Genomic DNA, 19,565 nt, shown 5'->3' on the forward strand with positions numbered 1-19,565 from the left:
ATAAAAAAGGAAAATAAGGACAGACACTTCTTTTTATATATAGTGAACATTATACATAAGAAATGGGAATACACCCAAGTGCAGTATACCCAAGATCGCTCAAATTTTGCATACTGCGCACGTTTTTCACATTTAATTGCTTAACTTTCTAAGTACATCTGTCCTGAAACTCAAGAAATCATTTTTAAAATCTTCAACATGCAAAGCTGAAACTCAGCCTGAAGCTTTTACACTTCACAAAAGCCAAACTTAATCTTTCCTCTCTCTGAGCTTACTAGAGGCACTCGTTTAGATTGCAACTTCATAACCGAATATCAGGCTTCGATTAATCTAACCAACCTTAGGTCAAAAAAACAAGATGGCACTGGGTTTATTATTGAATCCCTCAAAATTACAGCTGCAGCATTTTTACGTAGCTTGTACACCGGGGTAGTTAGACCTGCGCAGCAAGATTTTTAGATAATTACTTGGCCTTTACAGAAGAAGCATGAGAAAAATTTCTGGGATCCAAACCTTTGAGAGAAAAAAAAAGGAGGAATATGTAGATTTAGTGAAATATTGCCTCTGGAAAATTCGGGTGGTTTTAAAAACATTTGCAAAAGATGAGCTCATAAGAAATTTTCATCAGCTAACATTAGGGTTCAGTTCCTAGAAAGACAATTTAAAGACACGTTGTAGAATAGTTTATCGTGTAAAAAAAGTTTTGCAAGGAGTACTTCACAAGCCCCATCCTGAGTCAAGATTGATCTCCACTATGAAGCCACATTTATACGAAAATGTATGAAATTAGCTAATAAGTGTGCTCCACAGAGTTTTAAATACAAATGGCTCAGTAATGTAAGAAAAATGGGTTTCAATTTGCAAAAGAAAAAAATAGTCAACATGTGGGCTCTTAACTGGAGATCAAACTATAAAAAAATCGTCCTGAACTTTTCAAAGAGCAGAAAAACAAATCAGATTTGCAACAATTTACTCAAAATAATAAGCAAACAAGAGAACAAAATAAAAGATTCACAATAAATCAGAGGAGGTAGAAGGGGAGGGGAGGTGGGGAGAGGAATGGGGATCTGCATGCCATTAACTGTTACTTTTCCAGTCTTCCTTAGATTCCTGCACTTAAGGCTGTTTACGCTGAAAGATTCAAAACTTAGCTCTCCCGTTGTTACTGTCCTGCCTATGTTTAAAAAAAACAGAAGACTGGGAAAAGGACAAATATGATTAACATTCTTGATCCTTCAGCTGCCAGCTAAAATGGCTTTATAGTTTGCTACAAGAAGTGCAGACAATACCACTGCTTTGTTGAAGGACGGATTGAGAGAACAAATGGAACACACACAGCTGAAGTGAATAAATTAGATGTTATGGTGCCCACAAGGCAGTGACAACATGTTTAGCAGGTATTTTTCCTCACGTCTCTTTGGCAGGTCATTATTGCCGCACAGTTTTAGGTAGATGGATTGTCCAACTGAACTACAAGAACAAAAATACATTACAAGACTTTTGAGATTAGAAACTGGCATGACAAATGCCAATGTTACATCAAATCATGCAGGTCTGTTTAGACTAGAACATGCACTGTGATCCATGATACGAATGTCAAAACGTACAAAGGTATTAATTTATGAAGGAAGAAAATCAATTCAGGGTGTTAGAGCCAAGAGATGATAGGATTTCACCTATTTGTGTTAAAATCAAGTTCTTTTGCAGATTGATCTATTTCTATAATTCGTAGCCGTCAGAACAGCACGGAGTAGGCAGTGAAACACCAACAGTGGCAGGGAAGCAGCGGGATTCTGCGATATATGCTATAACTATGGTTGGCCAGCAATAAACAGACCTACAGTAACAAGCACTGCTCACATACTTGGTGTCCTGTGACTGGAGGAATACCAGAGTCCATCACCTCTTGGACAGAGGAAGACTATGGTGGTTGTCCGTTCAACTCAAATGGCTGACAGCTACTACGTGTCAGTTCGAAACCAACCGTAGCATAGATTCAGCTGAGTTTCTTCGCATTCAAGCATGTTAGATGTGATTGCAACATAATGAAAATTAACTTCTTAGCAACTATTCTGCTCTCATAGAGGACGGTTTCCTCAAATCTATCAACAATCAAATATAAATTGGGGAGACTGCAGTTCGAATAGTTCCCTATTGATGAATATTAAATAATCTCCAAAACAGCATTAAACTGATTGCCCAAACACGGAGGAAAAATACCTGCTTTTCTCGGGACAATTTCATGTTTTACAATTCAGTCATTTAACAACTTTCCAATCCATTTTTCACATTTTCCAATCAAAAACAATATTGGCTCACTTATGATCATAACCATTTTCAAGTCAGCAGCTGCAAGTCACTGTGCATATCTATGTCAGTATTTACAATAGTATTAAGCAGACTTCCTGTGACAAAAGGATAGTAAACTCTTCAAATGTGCATGTCAACCTTCGCACAGATTTCACCATAGCAAATAAAAATGACAAGGATCAAAAGCAATGTCCATGGCAAGGGCAATAATACCAAAGCTGAATGGGAGACCAAGTGTAGTTCTGCTTTTAATTTGTCTTGGGACTACTTACAAATTTTATGCACGTCCAGGTCCCTTTACATCTTCTCCCAATTTACCACATTAAACATGCAGAGGGTGTCTGCTGCTTCATGCAAATTGGGTGCAAAGTTATTCACATGTCTACCACTTATAATCTAATGTTCAATATATTCATAGAATCCCTACAGTGCAGAAGGAGGCCATTTGGCCCATCAAGCCCGCACCGATCACAATCTCACCCAAGATCTATCCCCACATATTTGGCCTGATAATCTCCCTGGCACCAACAAACAATTTAGCATGGCCAATCAATCTAACTCACACATCTTTGGACCGTGGGAGGAAACAGGAGTCCCAGAGGAAACCCACACAGACATAGGAAGAATGTGCAAACTCCACACAGCCAGTGACCCAAGGCCAGAATTGAACCCAAGTCTCTGCTGCTGAGAGACAGCACTGCTAACCAGTGTGCCACCGTGCCGCCCATTATATACTAGATATATTTTAAAATATATCAGAGAAAGTATTTCTATCTGAGCAGAAAATGCTGAAAATACTCAATGTATTTCCAACTTATTTGGTTTTTATTTCAGATTTCTAGCACCCTCAGTATTCTGAGTGGGCGGGCCATTTGCTTTGAGCAGGGCTGTGGTACAGGAGAGAACTATATATTATGGTAATCATCCTTTTACGAACTCACTCTCTCTCTCTCTTCCCGAGATAATTCCAGGTAAGAGAAAAACAGCTTGCTTCCAGTGAATGATGTGACCAAGTTGACAGAGATAAACGGTAGAATAAAGTGTTAACTGCAGGGGGAGTGGATTTTGTAGTGCTCTGTTCAAGCAGGTTAATTTTGAGTTTAGAATAGGTTGGTAACAGGATACAGCTCTTTCAACAGAATTCAGCTGGAATTCTGTGCTGGCTAAAGAGTAAACTCTTGTTAACTGAGGAACTCTAATGGCTGAATTTTAGTGGTAGCCAAGCAGAAGAGAGGAAGTTCTAGATGCAATACTTTAGATCTGAGCAAAGCTGCCTATACTTGAAAAGATGTTAGCAATGTCTGTGTTGACGTAGGAGGAGATTCGAAAAGATAACCTTACTGCAAGTAAACAGAAGGTCCAAAAAATCTCATCTGGTATACAAAACCTGGACCATTCTCAGACCAAGTGGTTAATCTTTCAATTTTGGATATGTAACTGACCTGAGTTTAGTGAGTATGCAAGTCAAGTGGATGGAGAAGGCAAGTGAAGTTAAGAAGTTCAGCATAAAGTATTCATTGTATTTGCAATATCTTTCATGCAAGTGACTATTTAAGAGAGAGCAGTTGTTCATCTTACATTTTTGTGAAGCAAAATTCTTTAGATTACAACAGTGAACCTTGTGACTTAATTATTTTAGTAAATACCTGGGTTCTTGAGTTTAAAAAACTAAGCATGTTAGCATTTGCTTTTCAATTATCTCCCTCTTTATCTGGCATAATGAATAGCTTGGTTACAAAGAGAAAAAAATAATTTAAGTCGGATCACAGGTTAATAGAGGAGCATGACAGTTTCCTCAACATTAATTCAAATGGATGGAAAATCAAACATGCTCCTTTACGAAAGTATGATTTTACCTATTTTTTTCCTCTGTACAAGTGGAATGCAAGACCTAACACTTCCAGTGTAATAACAGAAAATTCTGCCCACCCATCTTCAGTCACACTTCATTTTTGAAAAGCTAGCTGCTTCGAACAGAAGCCCTAATGGGGGAGGGGGGGGGGGGGAAAGAGGTGGTGAACAAATCAGTGCGACAAGTTTATGAGCAAGTAGTATGGGACATTACAAAAGTTACAAAACGTGAATGTTTGATGCAACTGAAATGTACATTTCCCACAGAAATCAAAAAAAATGCTATACTCCACTTTTCAGTTTCCAAAGTATCTATTTCCAGATCTGCAAAACAACATTCAAGCTAATCAAGGAGGTACATAACCTGAGATGATGTACTAAATTAATGTTATTTCCTTCCAGCGTAGATCATGAAATTAATGAATCAGAAGAACTAATGAGTAGAGCTATACTATTTACAAGCAATAGTGCCACTAATTTAGTTTATTCCAACTCCTTACTTAACATTTCAAGTCCCATCCAGCAGAAAATTTCTCAATCAGAAATAAGCTCTGTAACTGGTTTTCCCAGTCAGTGTTAATTGTTTAAAAACTATTGAAGAGAAAGCTCTTGGACAATATAAAAGGTCGACCATAAAGAGCAGTTAAATGAGTACATCTAGCCCACTCTTAAGATAATAAGAAGGAGAACAGCATTAAAAACACACTATCTGGGTTTCTGAGATATCCCAAGTGTGAATATTTCAAGAACAATTCTTGTGCAGCATGGGAATTTTCAGTATAAGTTTATACCGCGTTTCCAAAGAAACCAAGCAGAAGACACTTGCCCATTCAGCATCAGTGTAACATCTTGTTCAAATTTAAAGACATTTAACATTTGAAGAGCTTTTCAATAGCATCAACTTTTAACCCATCTAATTTTCCGAGAAACATTACATTGATTACATAGAACAGAATTAATTGCAAGGCATCCCTGATTATCAATATTTAGGTGGAAAAGCAAATAAGCAAAATTTAAAATAATGTGGTTTGCCGCTAAGCGCAACTTAATCATCATACAAATGAGTTTTAGAAAATATCTGATGTAGTTGGTATGAAATATTACATTGTTTTGCAGTGTGCGATCAAAGTGAGCCAGCAAACCATGACAACATGGACAGCTGCCAGTGATGCGCACATACATTGCGAGCTTCAACAAGTCCTCAATGAGATATGGTAGAATGAATTAAAATGACAAATTTACAATAATCTGACCTCGTCAAAGAACTGCTGGGTTCTTCGTAGAATATATTTCAGTTCAGTCAACTCTAAGAAGTTACGTTTTAATGCCTCCTGATTGGTATTGATTTCTTTCAGTTCATTTTCAAGTTTCTCAAAGGTTGCCTGAAAAATAAAAAATAAAGAGATGTCACCTTTAGTTAAAATTCAGTATGGATTGGAAATTGGAAGTTCCCAGTATTAATTTCACAGCGTATTACAATGCTAGTCTCATACACTGGAGGTGGTTAGGTGATAAACTGCCCAAGACAGGCTCTGTTGTTGCTGTTAACATCTGAATCCCAAAAAACTTTCTGCTGTTCAATACAAGATTATAGCTAACAGTCAAACTTATTCCATTTGCAAGCTCTCTCATGGAAGGACTCAACAGTACACAATTGTCTGCAAGATAAAGCCTCAAGCCATAATGGATTTTATTCACTGCATCTTGCTGAAAACCAGTCTAATTCACTAAAAAATGTAGTTTTGAGAAGTTTATTGAAGGGTTTTAAACTGCAATGATTGGCTCAAAATCATTTGAATTCAAAACTTAGGGCAAAGCTGCCTTGTATTCACTACTATTCTTTCTGCAATATACATCAACAGCTATGCAGCATTGTCTACTTATTGTGAAGAAATAAACCAGCAAGCAGCAAGACACAGGACAGATTTGATTCTTTACTTACTGCACATGTATAACAGTGCTGGTGGAAAAAGTAACTTGGAACAAAAAAAAGTACAGATGGTTTTCCAGAGTTAAACAATTCACTTCGAATTAAACTATTGGTTTTCAAACTTAGTACTAACATCACCAAAAATTTGTGACTTTTAATAGTTATAGAGCAAAAAAATAATGCTAACGTAAGACAGAATATACAGAATACAGGGCTCAAGATTACACACGTGACATGGCTGTCCATCAACTTGCAAACCAACTAGGGTTGAAGGATCATATCTGATAACTTATAATCCAAGCACATGGTAGATTACCACTTTTCATTTACCTCTGAGTTTCCAATACAACTTGCATAACAGAATTTGAAGCACAGGAAGTGACTATTTCACTCTGTTTGCTTGTGTCTATGTTTATATTTCACACAAGGGTCCTCCCTCCCTAATTATCTTTTCCCATTTTGTTCCATCTGGTGTCTTACTGCATAAATTGCAAAAGGCTACCATACAGGTACAACAAGTAATAAGGAAAGCTGAATGTTATCATTTATTGCAAACGGAATGGAATATAAAAGTACAGAAATTATTCTTCAGTTATACAGAGCAATCGTGAGACCACATCTGGAATACTGTGTAGAATACTGGTCACCTTATTTAAGGAAGAATGTAAAATGCAGAAGAATGTAAGAACAGTTCAAAGATTTATTAAACTAATACCCAGAGCAGGCAGGTTGGCGTACCAGGAAAGGTTGGACAGGCTAGGTTTGCATCTGCTGGCATTCAGAAGAGCAAGAGGCAACTTGATTGAAACATGCAAGATCCTGAGGGGTCAGGAAGTTTCCTCTTGTGGCAGAATCAAGAATCAGATGTTGCTGTCTAAACATAAAAGGCTGTCCATTTAAAATAGAGATGAGGCAAAACATTTTCTCAGAGGGTCGTGAGTCTTTGGGACTCTTCCTCAAAAGGTGGTGGAAGCAAAGTCTTTGAATATTTTTTAAGGCAGAAGTGGATAGATTTTTGGTAAGTAAACAGGTGAAAGATTATCAGGATTGCGGAGGGTTGCAGACTTGGGTTACTATCATATCACCCATTATCTTATCAGACCGCAGAGGTTTGCGGAGCCGAAAGACCTTCTTCTGTTCGAACGCTCAGATAGACATTTAAGTACAACAGACAACTGAGTTATGTCTGAGAGTCCATGTCTCAATAGGAGGCAAACTGATGTCAGTGGAGCTGCTATACGAACTTTTATTAACAGTTGTTGATTAAGCAACTAATCCCTTCTCATATATTCAGTGCAGTCAGTCCAGTTCTCAACTTAAGCAAGAGAGCTCTCTTTAAAAATATATCATGGATCTAATATCAATAATTGTCTCTCTATATTTTTAGCACATTCAGGCTTGCCACATGACGATTCTACTATCCACCATGACGGGATTCAAACCAAGCGCCCCAGAGCATGGCTCTGGGTTTATGGTTTACCAGCTGTGATCTAGACCAGCAGGCCACAGGAGGAAGCCCCACTTTGAAGTAGAGGCTATCTTCCAGTAGCTCATATTTCATTTGTCACCATGGAAAGAAAATTGCCAGCATACAAGCATTGGATCAACCTGCAGTAATCCTACTCAAACTACTTAAGATTAGTTAACTGAGCAAAGGTCACATGAATCCTGAAGTGAAGTTCATGCTCGTGACAGTAAGTTGTCTTTCGCAGAATCATTGCCTTTAGGAGAAAATTAACTTTTAATGCCCAACTTGCTTACTTCCAAGTCAATCATGTCACGAGGAAAAGGAACCTCAGGATTTTCTCCAGTATCCAAAATTGCAAGGTTTGCTTTTCGGATTTCCTTTTCGACAAACCCTGTGAACAATAAACAGTCAGGGTATTTGAAGCAATGTCAGAATTACATTCAACATAGAAACAGTTATCTGCCAAGAAACAAATACTTTATTTACTCTGCTTTCTATGCTCATTTCTAGCTGCTTAAAAATAACTTTCTATTCAAGATAAATACTGTTACTTAATTTTCATTCCTGTGCCTTAATACGATTCTAGTGTCACATCAATTAATATTCTTTAAATGCAAGACAATTTAAATACTACATCAAGTCAAAATGCATAGGTTAGAAGGATTAGCTGATAAATATGCAGGGATATGGGGGTAGGGCCTGAGTAGGACTGTGGTTGGTACAGACTCCATGGGCCCAATGGCCTGTTTCTGCACTATAGGGTTTCCATGAAGTACGGTAAACTGTTATCCAGCACCGCTGCAACTGGAAAGCTCTATTAACCAGAACTGACATCCCCAATGCACTTCAACTTAAAATAATTCAAAAATTACCCAGAAAGCAAAGATTTCCCAGTGCTGTTGAGTCGCCTAGACAAGCCGACAGCTTCTCTTATTGGTAACCACCATTGTAATGGTGTGTGTTTGGCATTGCTTTGTGCATTGTCATTAATTATAAAGCCTACTCTGCCATTGTGGCATCCAATAAACCAGAGAAAAACAAAGAAGAAAAGAGCAAGGGTGACATTGGCATTAAAACAGAAAATGGACATTTGTAGATGTATTGAATAGGCGTAAATCAGAAAGTTTTGATAGAAGAATATAATGTTGGCTCATTCATGATATACACTATCACAGTTCAAAAGGATCAACTGCCAAAGATTTGCTAGCTCTGAATCACAAAGTTGAAGAACTCTATACTCCTAAAATTTGAGCAATTATGCAGTGTTTTAGATGAAGATTTTTGTTGGTACATTCAGAGGGTGCCTCTTTCACTAACCCAATGCTCAATGAAAGGTAAAATTTGAGTAAAATTTAATTGACTGAATAATGTGCATTTTACACTGGGTTAGCTCAGTGAGCTGGTTAGTTGGTTTTGCGATGCAGAGCAATGCCAACAGCGCAAATTCAATTCCCACACTAGCTGAGGTTATTCACGAGGGCCTGACTTCTCAACCTTGCCCCTCACCTGAGGTGTGGTGATCCTCAGGTTAAATCACCACCAGTCAGCTCTCCCCCTCAGACAGAGCAGCCTATGGTCATCTAGGACATTGGTGACTTTACTGTTTTAACACCCCATTTATTGCCATTTTTGATTTAATCCTGATTAATCAAGGAGCATGCAGGATAACAAAGATTTTTTTTAACAGCATTAAAAAAGGATAGTGCAGTTTTCGTACTCTCTATTGTTTCCAAAGGCTATCATTTCAATTAGGAAAAACAAACAGATGGAATTGCTTTACTCAGTGAAAGCGTCCTGCAGCTTCCTCAATATTCTAACTTTGTGACAAGCGTCTTCTACAAACATGCAGATACTCACGGAGTTTACGATCCATTTCTTCACAACGGCGAACCTCATTTACAAATTTGCGCTGAAATACGTTCACATCTGGATTTAACTGTATACAGGAAGAAAGAACAAATGTAACTAAAAGCAGTAGAATTTGAGATGCTTAAGTAAAACATTAATTACAATAAAATATTATTTACAGCTTTTCTGACTGACAAAAGCTTGAAACACATTTAAATTGATATTTTGAAATTCTGTCATATTGATGTACATCTTGGAGAAATACAATGGGGCACATTTACTGACACAATCAACGTGTATTAGTTCAATAACATGTCCTTCAATCTCCTTAGCACCAGATGCCAAATTCAGTCATGAGAGCGAATACACCAAAAATTCCAAATACGCTCAAAGAAAATTGCACAAAGGTAAAAATGAAGTTTGTGATAGCTAAGTATCTTGAGAAATTTGCAAATGCAACTGGCAGCAATCAGCTGCTGAACCCAGAACATCTCAGCTGAGAAATGCTTTGTGATGCTTCAACATCTAAATGAAAATGCAAGAAATAATAGAATCCCTACGGTGCAGGAGGCCATTTGGCCCACCGAATGTATGCCAACCACAACTCCACCCAGGTTTTATTTCCTTAAGTCCACATATTTACCCTGTTAATCTCCTGATACTAGGGTCAATTTTAGCATGGCCAATCAACCTAATCCGCACAACTGGAGTACAGAGGAAACCCATGCAGATATGGAGAGAATGTGCAAACTCCACTGCTGCTCAGTTGGAATGGATCTGTAGTCAATCGACTGCTGAACCCAGAATGTCTTAGCTGAGAAATGCTTTAAGAAATGTACTATTTAGTTATTGAAAGCATACATGCTTTTCGATGCTTCAATATCTAAATGGAAATGAGAAATGATAAAAATTGCTAGAACAGTCATGTCTTTGTGTTTTAAATTTGGATACTGCCTATAAAGGTAGACTGAGATTTAAGGCTCAAGGATTTGCCAAAGGAAACTCCCTGGAAAAGTGATACGTCAACCACTGACTAGCAAAAAAAAATGTGTATGGGGGAACTATCTGGGAAGCAATTTCAAGTAGTGACATTGAATCCCTGGGGCAAAGGCCAAGCTAGAAAGAGCAGACAGCCCCAACAAAAACCAGACAATTCAGCTTTGCCTGCACTGTAGAAAGCCACGCAAGTTTGCAACTGAGCCCGACAGCCACAGATGACAACGTACTACGTGAAGGTGCAAATCAACAGCAAACAAAGGAGGAGGAGTAAAGCCAATGAACAGAGATAAACTGACCTTTCTGAATGGCCCTGACTGCACATGTAATGTGTCACCCTGCTGATCCTGCCTAGCTCTCTGCGGACATTATCAGAACTAAGTTATCATCGTGATGGGGAAAGTGAGTTTGGCTTTGGTATCTGTTAGAGTGGTTTTGGATAATCTGGAACTAAATAGATCAAGCTAGATTAATTTAAAGTGAATGTAGAATAGAAGTACAAAGTATCTGGAGTTAAAGGTATAGCTTGCATAGAAAAACAGAATTTAAACATGTATCTTTTTTAAGGATATTGTATTTTGTATTAAAAGCATTGGCAAATGATACTCAAGGACATGACTGGATACAGCTGAGCGAGAAGAAACACATTCCTTGAAACCAATACAGCTACTGAGTGAAGCTAACAGAACTCTTATCAGTGGGGCTTTAGAAAGTACAAGCTTCCCAGACAGTAGAGTGAACAGAACAATACAATTTTTCTGATAAGGGGTTGCTAAGTAGACAGTGGAAAAGAACTTTTGAACTCTACGGACTTAGGTGTTGCAGTTGCTAGAGGACAGTAGGAAAGAACTTTGACTTTTCAGGCCTATGCATTCTCATGCTGCCAGAGTGTAGAATGTCAAGGTAAATGCTTCATACTAAAATGATTTGCTCATCCTAACCAGACATTAGGACATGTCAACTATATTTTTAAATTAACTTGGTCTGTTAAAAGCTCCCTTGTGGGAGCTTTTGAATCATACCTAAATTGAAACATATCATGCATACCCTAGCCAAATTCAAAGTGCAAAAATTAAGATCTAGGCAGGCTTCATGAAACACTTGGGAGTTTCTGACCTGAATTATAAGACTCTCTCCCACTTCCCTCCTCCTCTCCCCCACCCCTGCCAAAACATAAAACATGCTTGGTTCATGAAACCATGACCCCCATTCCCCACATTCACAAGCCCATAACAAACTGGACAGTTCCATGAATTAGCAGGAAAGCAAACAGTTTCTTGTAGACAAGCAAGGAGGTCACACATTAAATTTTGTACAATTAGGCAAGTCAGTAAAATGCATCAACTTACATCTCGAAATTGGACCATTCCAAGCTCTCCTAACTCACTGACACAACAGTAAGCAGCTTCTGACTGCAAGAAAAGCTGCGCCAGTGTCATCTCCTCACTCCGGAAAAGCTCCCCCATGATGACGCACTGGAGTAATCCAAACTATTTTCAATAAACGATGTTTCTTTTGATCTAAAAACAATGGAGGAAATATTACCCACCTATGACGTACTGAATGAGAATGTATATTGTTTCACTATTATAAAAGAAAATGTTCAAATCCAAAACATTTGTTTATAAAGATGGGAACCATTACAAATTAATACATTTACTGGCTAAATGTCCGCATAATTAATGTAATAAGATTTTCTCAGATTTGGTATGCACTGAAGGTGGAGGAAGTTGGGAAAGGCAGGTGAAAAGCTAGGAGGAACAATGTGGAGGTAGCATCACAATCTCCATGAACAAACATAGTACCACGGATTCAATATTGCATTTGAATGAACACTTCCTTCCCCCATTGGTATTTAAAACAAAATGTTCTGACGTTCTAGCTTATGTCTATTACACATCTCAATAAAGTCAGCACCAAAACTCTTAAGGATTAAATGCAGATGCACTGTCAACACCATACTAGTTGCACTAGAAAATTGCCCTTTACCCCAGTAGAGATGGGACTTCAAGCTTTCTTTGATCAGTATTACTCAAACTGAAATTTGTGGACCACCAGAAAACCACAGTGAACTTCAGAAGAGTTGTAGCAGCTTACAGCCAGGCATCACGGTTAGCAGCAAGTGTGTGAGCAGCAGCTGAAAGTGTGCTCTGTTTCTCCAATTCTCCTGCTTTTTATTTTCTACCTCCAGGCTCCTGCCCTTTCTGGACACCCTCCCAAGACTGATGGAATTAGCCCAAGAAACAAACACATTTGTCTCACTAATATCCGGAAGTAAATGCCTGTCTTTGTAACACTACTTTTAGATTGAACCTTTGATGTAACAAAATCCAAATGAGCTTCACAGGAACAGTGTAAAATAAGCAATGTATAGCGATATTAGACCAGATGACCAAAGATTTGGTCAAGGAGTAGGTTTTTAAAAATGTCTTCAAGGAAAAAAAGAGGCATAAAGAGGGATGATATTCGAGAGTTTTGGATCTTGGAAGGCGAAGGTGCAGTTATCAATAATGAAGCGATTAAAACCAGGGATGAAGAGGCCAGAATGAAGAGGAGGAGAAGATGAGGCCATGAAGGCATTTGGAAACAAGAATGAACATATTAAAACCTAAACTTCACCTAACCAGGATCCAATGCAAGCCAGTGAGAACATGTTCAATAGGTGACTGGAACCTGGGTATGTATTAAGATTCCTCATACTTACAGAGTGTAGAATGTGGGAGAACAGTCAAGAGTACATTAAAATAGTCAATCTCGAGGTAACAAAGGCAGGAATGAGGGTTTCCAACTTAAAAGCATTGAACCTACAGCATCTTCACATTATGGGTATTGTACACCATTGGAGTTTATATGGAGGGAGTATACAGCACATTGAGGAAATAATTGACAAGCTGGAAACAAGCACCAAAATAAGGAGATCTTCACCAATCCGTACCAAACACCTATCCTGCTATCTCATAACTGATGAGAAAGTCAATTATACTGAAGATTTCAAGGTTCAGTACAGATACATGAGAATTTATGCAATATATTGATTAAAATTTTCCGTATATGCACGTACTATGGTTTTACTTTCAGAATCAGTCGAACACTAACAGAGTTAGAATACAGAAAAACTACAGCACAAACAGGCCCTTCGGCCCACAAGTTGTGCCAATCATATGTCTACCTACTAGGCTTACCTATAACCCTGGGGCACTCCACTGGTGACTGACCTCCATGCAGAAAAAGACCCATCTACAACCACTCTCTGCCTTCTGTGGGCAAGATGTGGATGTGCCGGTGTTGGGCCGGGGTAAACACAGTAAAAAGTCTGACAACACCAGGTTTTAGTCCAACCGATTTATTTGATAGTAAACTCACAAGCTTTCGAGGGGACTCCCTCTTCGTCAGGTGAACGGGTATTCACCTGACGAAGAGGGAGTCCCCTCGAAAGCTTGTGAGTTTACTATCAAATAAATCAGTTGGACTAAAACCTGGTGTTGTCAGACTTTATTCTGTGGGCAAGGCAGTTCTGGATCCACAAAGCAATGTCCCCTTGGATCTCAGGCCCCCTCACTTTCTCAATAAGTCTCACAGGGGGGAACCTTATCGAACGCCTTGCTGAAGTTCATATAAACCACATCTACTGCCCTTCCTTCATCAATGAGTTTAGTCACATTTTCAAAATGACTTATGAGTTATGATACTTGTACATTTCAAACGACATCATTATCATACTCAATTTTCATACAAAACTCAGTCATACAAATAATTAGCAACAATGTGTATTTACTGTCTTATTTGCACAGAAACAGAAGTTAGTCCTGCAGTGCAGCCTGCCATACAATTTTGCTAGCCATAATAGTTGTAATAATTTTAATACAAAATTCTACACCTTTTCTTCACATCATTTAATATCTTCTTCTCAACACAGAACACTAAATTAATAAGAAGTTTAATTTATTCATAAAGTTGACAATTATTTTTAAGGTGCATAAACATGTCAATTTTTTAAAAATGCTTTGAAATCATGAAACAGCAAGCTGAAACAGACTTTAATATGCCCACTACAGCTCAGCTTTTAACACCATTATTTTTGGAGATGAATCTCATAGACTTCATGGTCTGGGGCTCAGCTCCTCCCTCTGCAACTGATCCGAGATTCATAACCCACAGGCCACTGTTAGTAAGGATAGACAACACCTCCTCCATGATCAACCTCAACACCTGTGTTCTGCAAGATTGTGTCCTCAGCCCATACAATAGTCTTTATACACCTCTGACTATGGCCAAATTCCCCTTCAACTTGATTTTCAAGTTTGTTGATGACACCACCGTTGTGGGGTGGGTCTCAAACAATGATGAGACACAGTAGAGGAAAGAGATAGAGAATCTGGTGAACTGGTGCAGTGACAATCTCTCCCTCTGTCAACAAGACAAAGAAGATAGTTATCATCTTCAGGAAGCATAATGGAGGGCATACCACTATCTACATCAATGGGGACAAAGTAGAAATGGTCAAGAGCTTCAAGTCTTTAGGTCAACAACAACTTGTCCTGGTCCCTCCACGCAGAAGCTATAGTTAAGAATGCCCATCAATGCCTCTAGTTTCTCAGGAGAATGAAGAAATTTGGCATGTCTGCTCCAATCCTCATCCATGTCTACAGATGCACTGCAGATAGCATTCTTTGCAGTTGTATCACAGCTTGGTATGACTCCTGCTCTGTCCAAGACCGCAAGAAACTACAAAGGGTCACGAAGGAAACCCAGTCCATCACTCAAACCATCCAGTGACACTGTCTACATTTTCTGCTGCCTCGGAAAAGCAGCCAGTATAATCAAGGACCCCACACACCCTGGACATACTCTCTTCTAACTTCTACCATCGGGAAAAAGATATAAAAGCACATACCAACCGACTCAAAGCAGCTTCTTCCCTGCTGCCATCAGACTTTTGAATGGACCTCCATGCATTAAGTTGATCTTTCTCTATACCCTAGCTATGACAATAACACCATATTCTGCACTCTTTCATTCTATATGAACAGTACACTTTGTCAGTACGGCACACAAGAAACAATGCTTTTTACTGTATACATGTGACAATAATAAATCAAATCAGAGGTTGAGGTGATGAGTAAAATTGAACTTGGTGAGAGTTGTGGGACAAGCTCTGGACGAGTTCAAATTTCTATCGAGTGAAAAGGAGGAAGCAGGCCAGGTGAAGTCAAGTCCGAGGAGAATAAAGGTTTTCAACAGCAGATGAACTGAGGCAGGACAGACTGGAGCTAATTTATAGAGGTAGAAGTGGACAGAATGATGGAGCAGATAGCCAGTCACAGCTCATCTGGGTGGTTATAATATGACAAAGTTGCAAAAAGGAAAGACTAAAATGTTCTAAATCAATACATTAAACGTATTACATGACTGTAGTACCCTGAAGCCAATACCACATCCATCTGCAATGCTGCAAGATAATTAACTATTAATTGCTCAGCTAAAATCCATCCATTTTGTTTACAAACATCATCTGACACTTCGTTAGAAAACATTTACAAAAGGTAGCAGTTTTAAGAAGTGGCTCCTTTCAGATGTATGTCCACATCTGAGTGGAAATTTAAATGTAAAGAAAATCATAGGAGCATAGAACCAGTCTAACATCACCATGATGACAATACTCAGATCAGCGGCACACCTAGATAATTCACATATGACACACGAAGGTCTTGATTCAAACAGAACCCTTGGCCCTTCTCGATTTAAAAGCCTATTTAAAAAAATAGTCCCCTTTCGGACCCTACAACTCGGTCCATTTAAACAGGTGACCCTGCCACTCGGTCCATTTAAACAACTCGACCCTAATGAAAAGGAAGGAAAGATCTAAAGACAATTTTTTTTTAAGAGTCATCAATCTGCAAGGAGGAGAAGAGGGAATGAGCAAGAGCCCGAGTGTGAGGACAGAGTGTCCAGGTAAATGGTCACCTCTCTCCCCCTCTCCCTCCGCCTCCCTCCCCGGGGTAATTTAAATCCCGTCGCAGAACACAAAACACCTGGCGTCTCCTTCCATCTACGAAGAGACGGACATTTTAAAACAAACAAAGATCCTTCACCGCCGCCGGTTTCTGCCGCTCACCACCGTCTTTGCTGCATCACCTGATCCCCGGGACCGACTGATGACGTCGCCAAGCCGCCGTCACGTGACACCCTCTCGTTTTTGTTCCCCCCCCCCTCCCGTGCCCCCAACCTGTGAGAGCGAAAGAGAGGTACGCGCGCGTGCGCAGGCCCCCAAGCCGGAATCCGACTGCCAAAGCGGTGCGCCTGCGCTCCCGCCCCCCCCTCCGCCCCCGCAGGACGAGGTCTTGGGGAGTAGTGTGCGCCTGCGCGTCCTTCCCTCAGCCCAAACTGGGTCTGCGGGAGTGGTGCGCCTGCGCGTCCTTCCCACACCCATGTCTCTCTCTCTTTGTGTCCCCCGGCTTGACACCACGGGTGGTGCGCCTGCGCGCCTGCAACTCTTCCTCTCCAGGCGCACTGGCATTGTAGAATGACATGCACCTTTCCTCCAAACCCTCCACCCCACCTCCTGCACCAACTCCAACCCACCCTCAGTGACTGGGGAGTGATTGATCATTATGCATTGGGATTTTATTCATTTTTTTTCTTTTTGTTATTTTGCTAAGAAAGTTGAAATGAAATAAAATTGCCGAACAAGCTGTTTGAAATTTCAGCTGAATCACAGAGCTGTTACGGTGCAGAAGGAAACTGTGGGGTGGCATGGGTGACACAGTATTAAGCACTGCTGCCTCACGGCAAGAAATCTCACAACAGGTTTCAGTCCAACCAGTTTATTTGATAGTAATCCCACAAGCTTTCGGAAATGGTGTTCCTTTGTCAGGTGTAAGAACATAAGAAATAGGAGCAGGAGTAGGCCATCTGGCCCTTCAAGCCTGCCCCGCCATTCAATAAGATCATGGCTGATCTGTCGTGGCTCAGTTCCACATTCCCGCCCTCTCCCCATAACCCTTAATCCCCTCGCTTATCAAAAACCCATCAACCCGCGTCTTAAAAATATTTAGCGAGGCAGCCTCCACCACTTCAACGGGCAGAGAATTCCAGAGATTCACCACCCTTTGAGAGAAGAAGTTCCTCCTCAACTCCGTTCTAAACCGCCCCCCCCCCCTTTATCTTGAGGCGGTGCCCCCTAGTCCTACTGTCCTTTCTGAGCAGGAAGAGTCTCTCCACCTCTATCCTATCCGTCCCATTCATCATCTTATATGTCTCAATGAGATCTCCCCTCATTCTTCTAAACTCTAACGAGTACAAGCCTAGTTTATTCAGCCTCTCCTTATAGCTCAACCCCTTCAACTCCGGCATCAGCCTAGTAAACCTCCTCTGCACTCCCTCCAAGGCCAAAATATCCTTGCGTAAGTACGGCGCCCAAAACTGCACACAGTACTCCAGCTGCGGCCTCACCAATGCCCTATACAGCCGCAGCAAGACCTCCCTACTTTTATATTCAATCCCCCTCGCTATGAAGGCCAGCATCCCATTCGCCTTCCTGACCACCTGCTGCACCTGCAGGCTGGGTTTTTGCGACTCATGCACAAGGACCCCGAGGTCCCTCTGCACTGTCGCCTGCTGCATTGTGTGTGGAAGGTTCTGATCAGAGAAAGGCATATAAAGACACACAGTTTACAGAATACTGATTAGAATGCAAGTCTTTGCAGCTAACCTGCTATTCAAGTCTTAAAGATGCAGGCAATGTGAGTGGAAATAGCATTAGCATAGGAATGAAAGAGATGTGTCTTGTCTCCAGACAGGACAGTAAGTGAGATTTTACAAGTCCAGGCAAGTCATGGGGGGTTACAGATAGTGTGACATGAACCCCAGATCCCGGTTGAGGCCGTCCTCATGTGTGCGGAACTTGGCTATCAGTTTCTGCTCAGCGACTCTGTACTGTCGTGTGTCGTGAAGGCCGCCTTGGAGAACACTTACCCAAAGATCAGACACCGAATGACCGAATGCCTCATGGCACCAGGGATCGGGGTTCAATTCCAGCCTTGGCTCACTGTCTGTGTGGAGTCTGCATGTTCTCCCCATGTCTGTGTGGGTTTCCTCCAAGTGCTGCAGTTTCTTCCCACAGTCTGAAAGACGTGCTGGGTAGGTGCATTGGTTATGCTAAATCCTCACTCAGTGTGTACCCAAATAGGTGCCGCAGTGTGGCAACTAGGAGTTTTTCACAGTAACTTCATCACCATGTTAATGTAAGCCTATCTGTGACTAATAATAAATAGCATAAATAATAATTAAACATTTGGCCCATCATGTCGGCACCAGCTCTCCAAACGAGCATCACGGCTTAGTGCCATTCTCCTGCCTTTTTCCCATCCCCCTGCACATTGTTCCCATTCATCTAATGCCCTCTTGAATGCCTCGATTCAACCTGCTTCCACCACACTTCCAGGCAGTGCTTTCCAGACACGTTGCACGTAAAAGCTTTTCTCACAAGCTAACTTACACAAAATTCAAGAAGAAGATAAAGAAAATTAAATTAAGGAAAGCCTGCACCCTCCCAGAAAAAGTTAGTTTAATAAACAGCCTGCAGTTGAAACACAGCCTTAACATAGAATCGTAGATTCATAATATCTCTACAGCACAGGGGGAGGCTATTCAGCCCATCGAGCCTGCATGGACAACAATCCCACCCAGGCCCTATCCCCGTAACCCCACATATTTAATCTCCCTGACACTAAGGAACAACTTAGCATGGCCAATCAACCTAAACCACACATCTTTGGAGTGTGGGAAGAAACTGGAGCACCCAGAGGAAACCCAAACAGACATGGAGGGAATGTGCATGCTCCACACAGACAGTCACCCAAGGCTGGAATTGAGGCAGCTAACCACAATGCCACTGTGCAATCTATAGGTGCATAATCAAGGTGACAAGGAATTTCCTCAGGACAAGTGAAAAAGTAAATATTTTATTGAAATTACTATTTTGGATCCATGCCTCCTTACCTGCGTGGTCTAGCCTTTATGTGACTCCAAATCCACAGTAACATGATCTTAACTCCCCTCTGAAATGACCTAGAAAGCCACTCATTTCAAAGGCAATTAGTGCTGGACAACAAGTGCTGACCTTGGTAGTATCTGTCTGCAATGATGAAAGAATAAAAAAGC

At 40.4% G+C, this 19,565-nt stretch overlaps 1 protein-coding gene across 8 annotated transcripts in view; it reads right to left on the reverse strand.

Moving 5' to 3' along the window:
* The window catches only part of LOC145359130 (V-type proton ATPase 116 kDa subunit a 1), a 66,118-nt gene extending 49,510 nt beyond the window's left edge, over positions 1 to 16,608 (reverse strand). For 4 of the 8 annotated variants that reach the window (XM_080213536.1, XM_080213535.1, XM_080213534.1 and 1 more), the window contains exons 1-5: positions 16,519 to 16,608; positions 11,753 to 11,923; positions 9,417 to 9,495; positions 7,853 to 7,950; positions 5,415 to 5,543 (exon numbers count right to left, since the gene is read on the reverse strand). In XM_080213536.1, coding sequence (XP_080069662.1) covers positions 5,415 to 5,543; positions 7,853 to 7,950; positions 9,417 to 9,495; positions 11,753 to 11,869 — 423 coding nt within the window. In that variant the 5' untranslated portion in view covers positions 11,870 to 11,923; positions 16,519 to 16,608. Of the gene's footprint in view, positions 1 to 5,414; positions 5,544 to 7,852; positions 7,951 to 9,416; positions 9,496 to 11,752; positions 11,924 to 12,392; positions 12,526 to 15,297; positions 15,316 to 16,435 lie in introns of those variants that run through there. The other 4 variants (XM_080213530.1, XM_080213531.1, XM_080213533.1 and 1 more) reach the window with 4 other exon arrangements.
* Between the last annotated feature and the right edge of the window lie 2,957 nt (positions 16,609 to 19,565).

The sequence above is a fragment of the Carcharhinus amblyrhynchos genome, chromosome 27 (genome assembly GCF_965287045.1).
Source record: "Carcharhinus amblyrhynchos chromosome 27, sCarAmb.v2.hapA, whole genome shotgun sequence".
Classification (NCBI taxonomy): domain Eukaryota; kingdom Metazoa; phylum Chordata; class Chondrichthyes; order Carcharhiniformes; family Carcharhinidae; genus Carcharhinus; species Carcharhinus amblyrhynchos.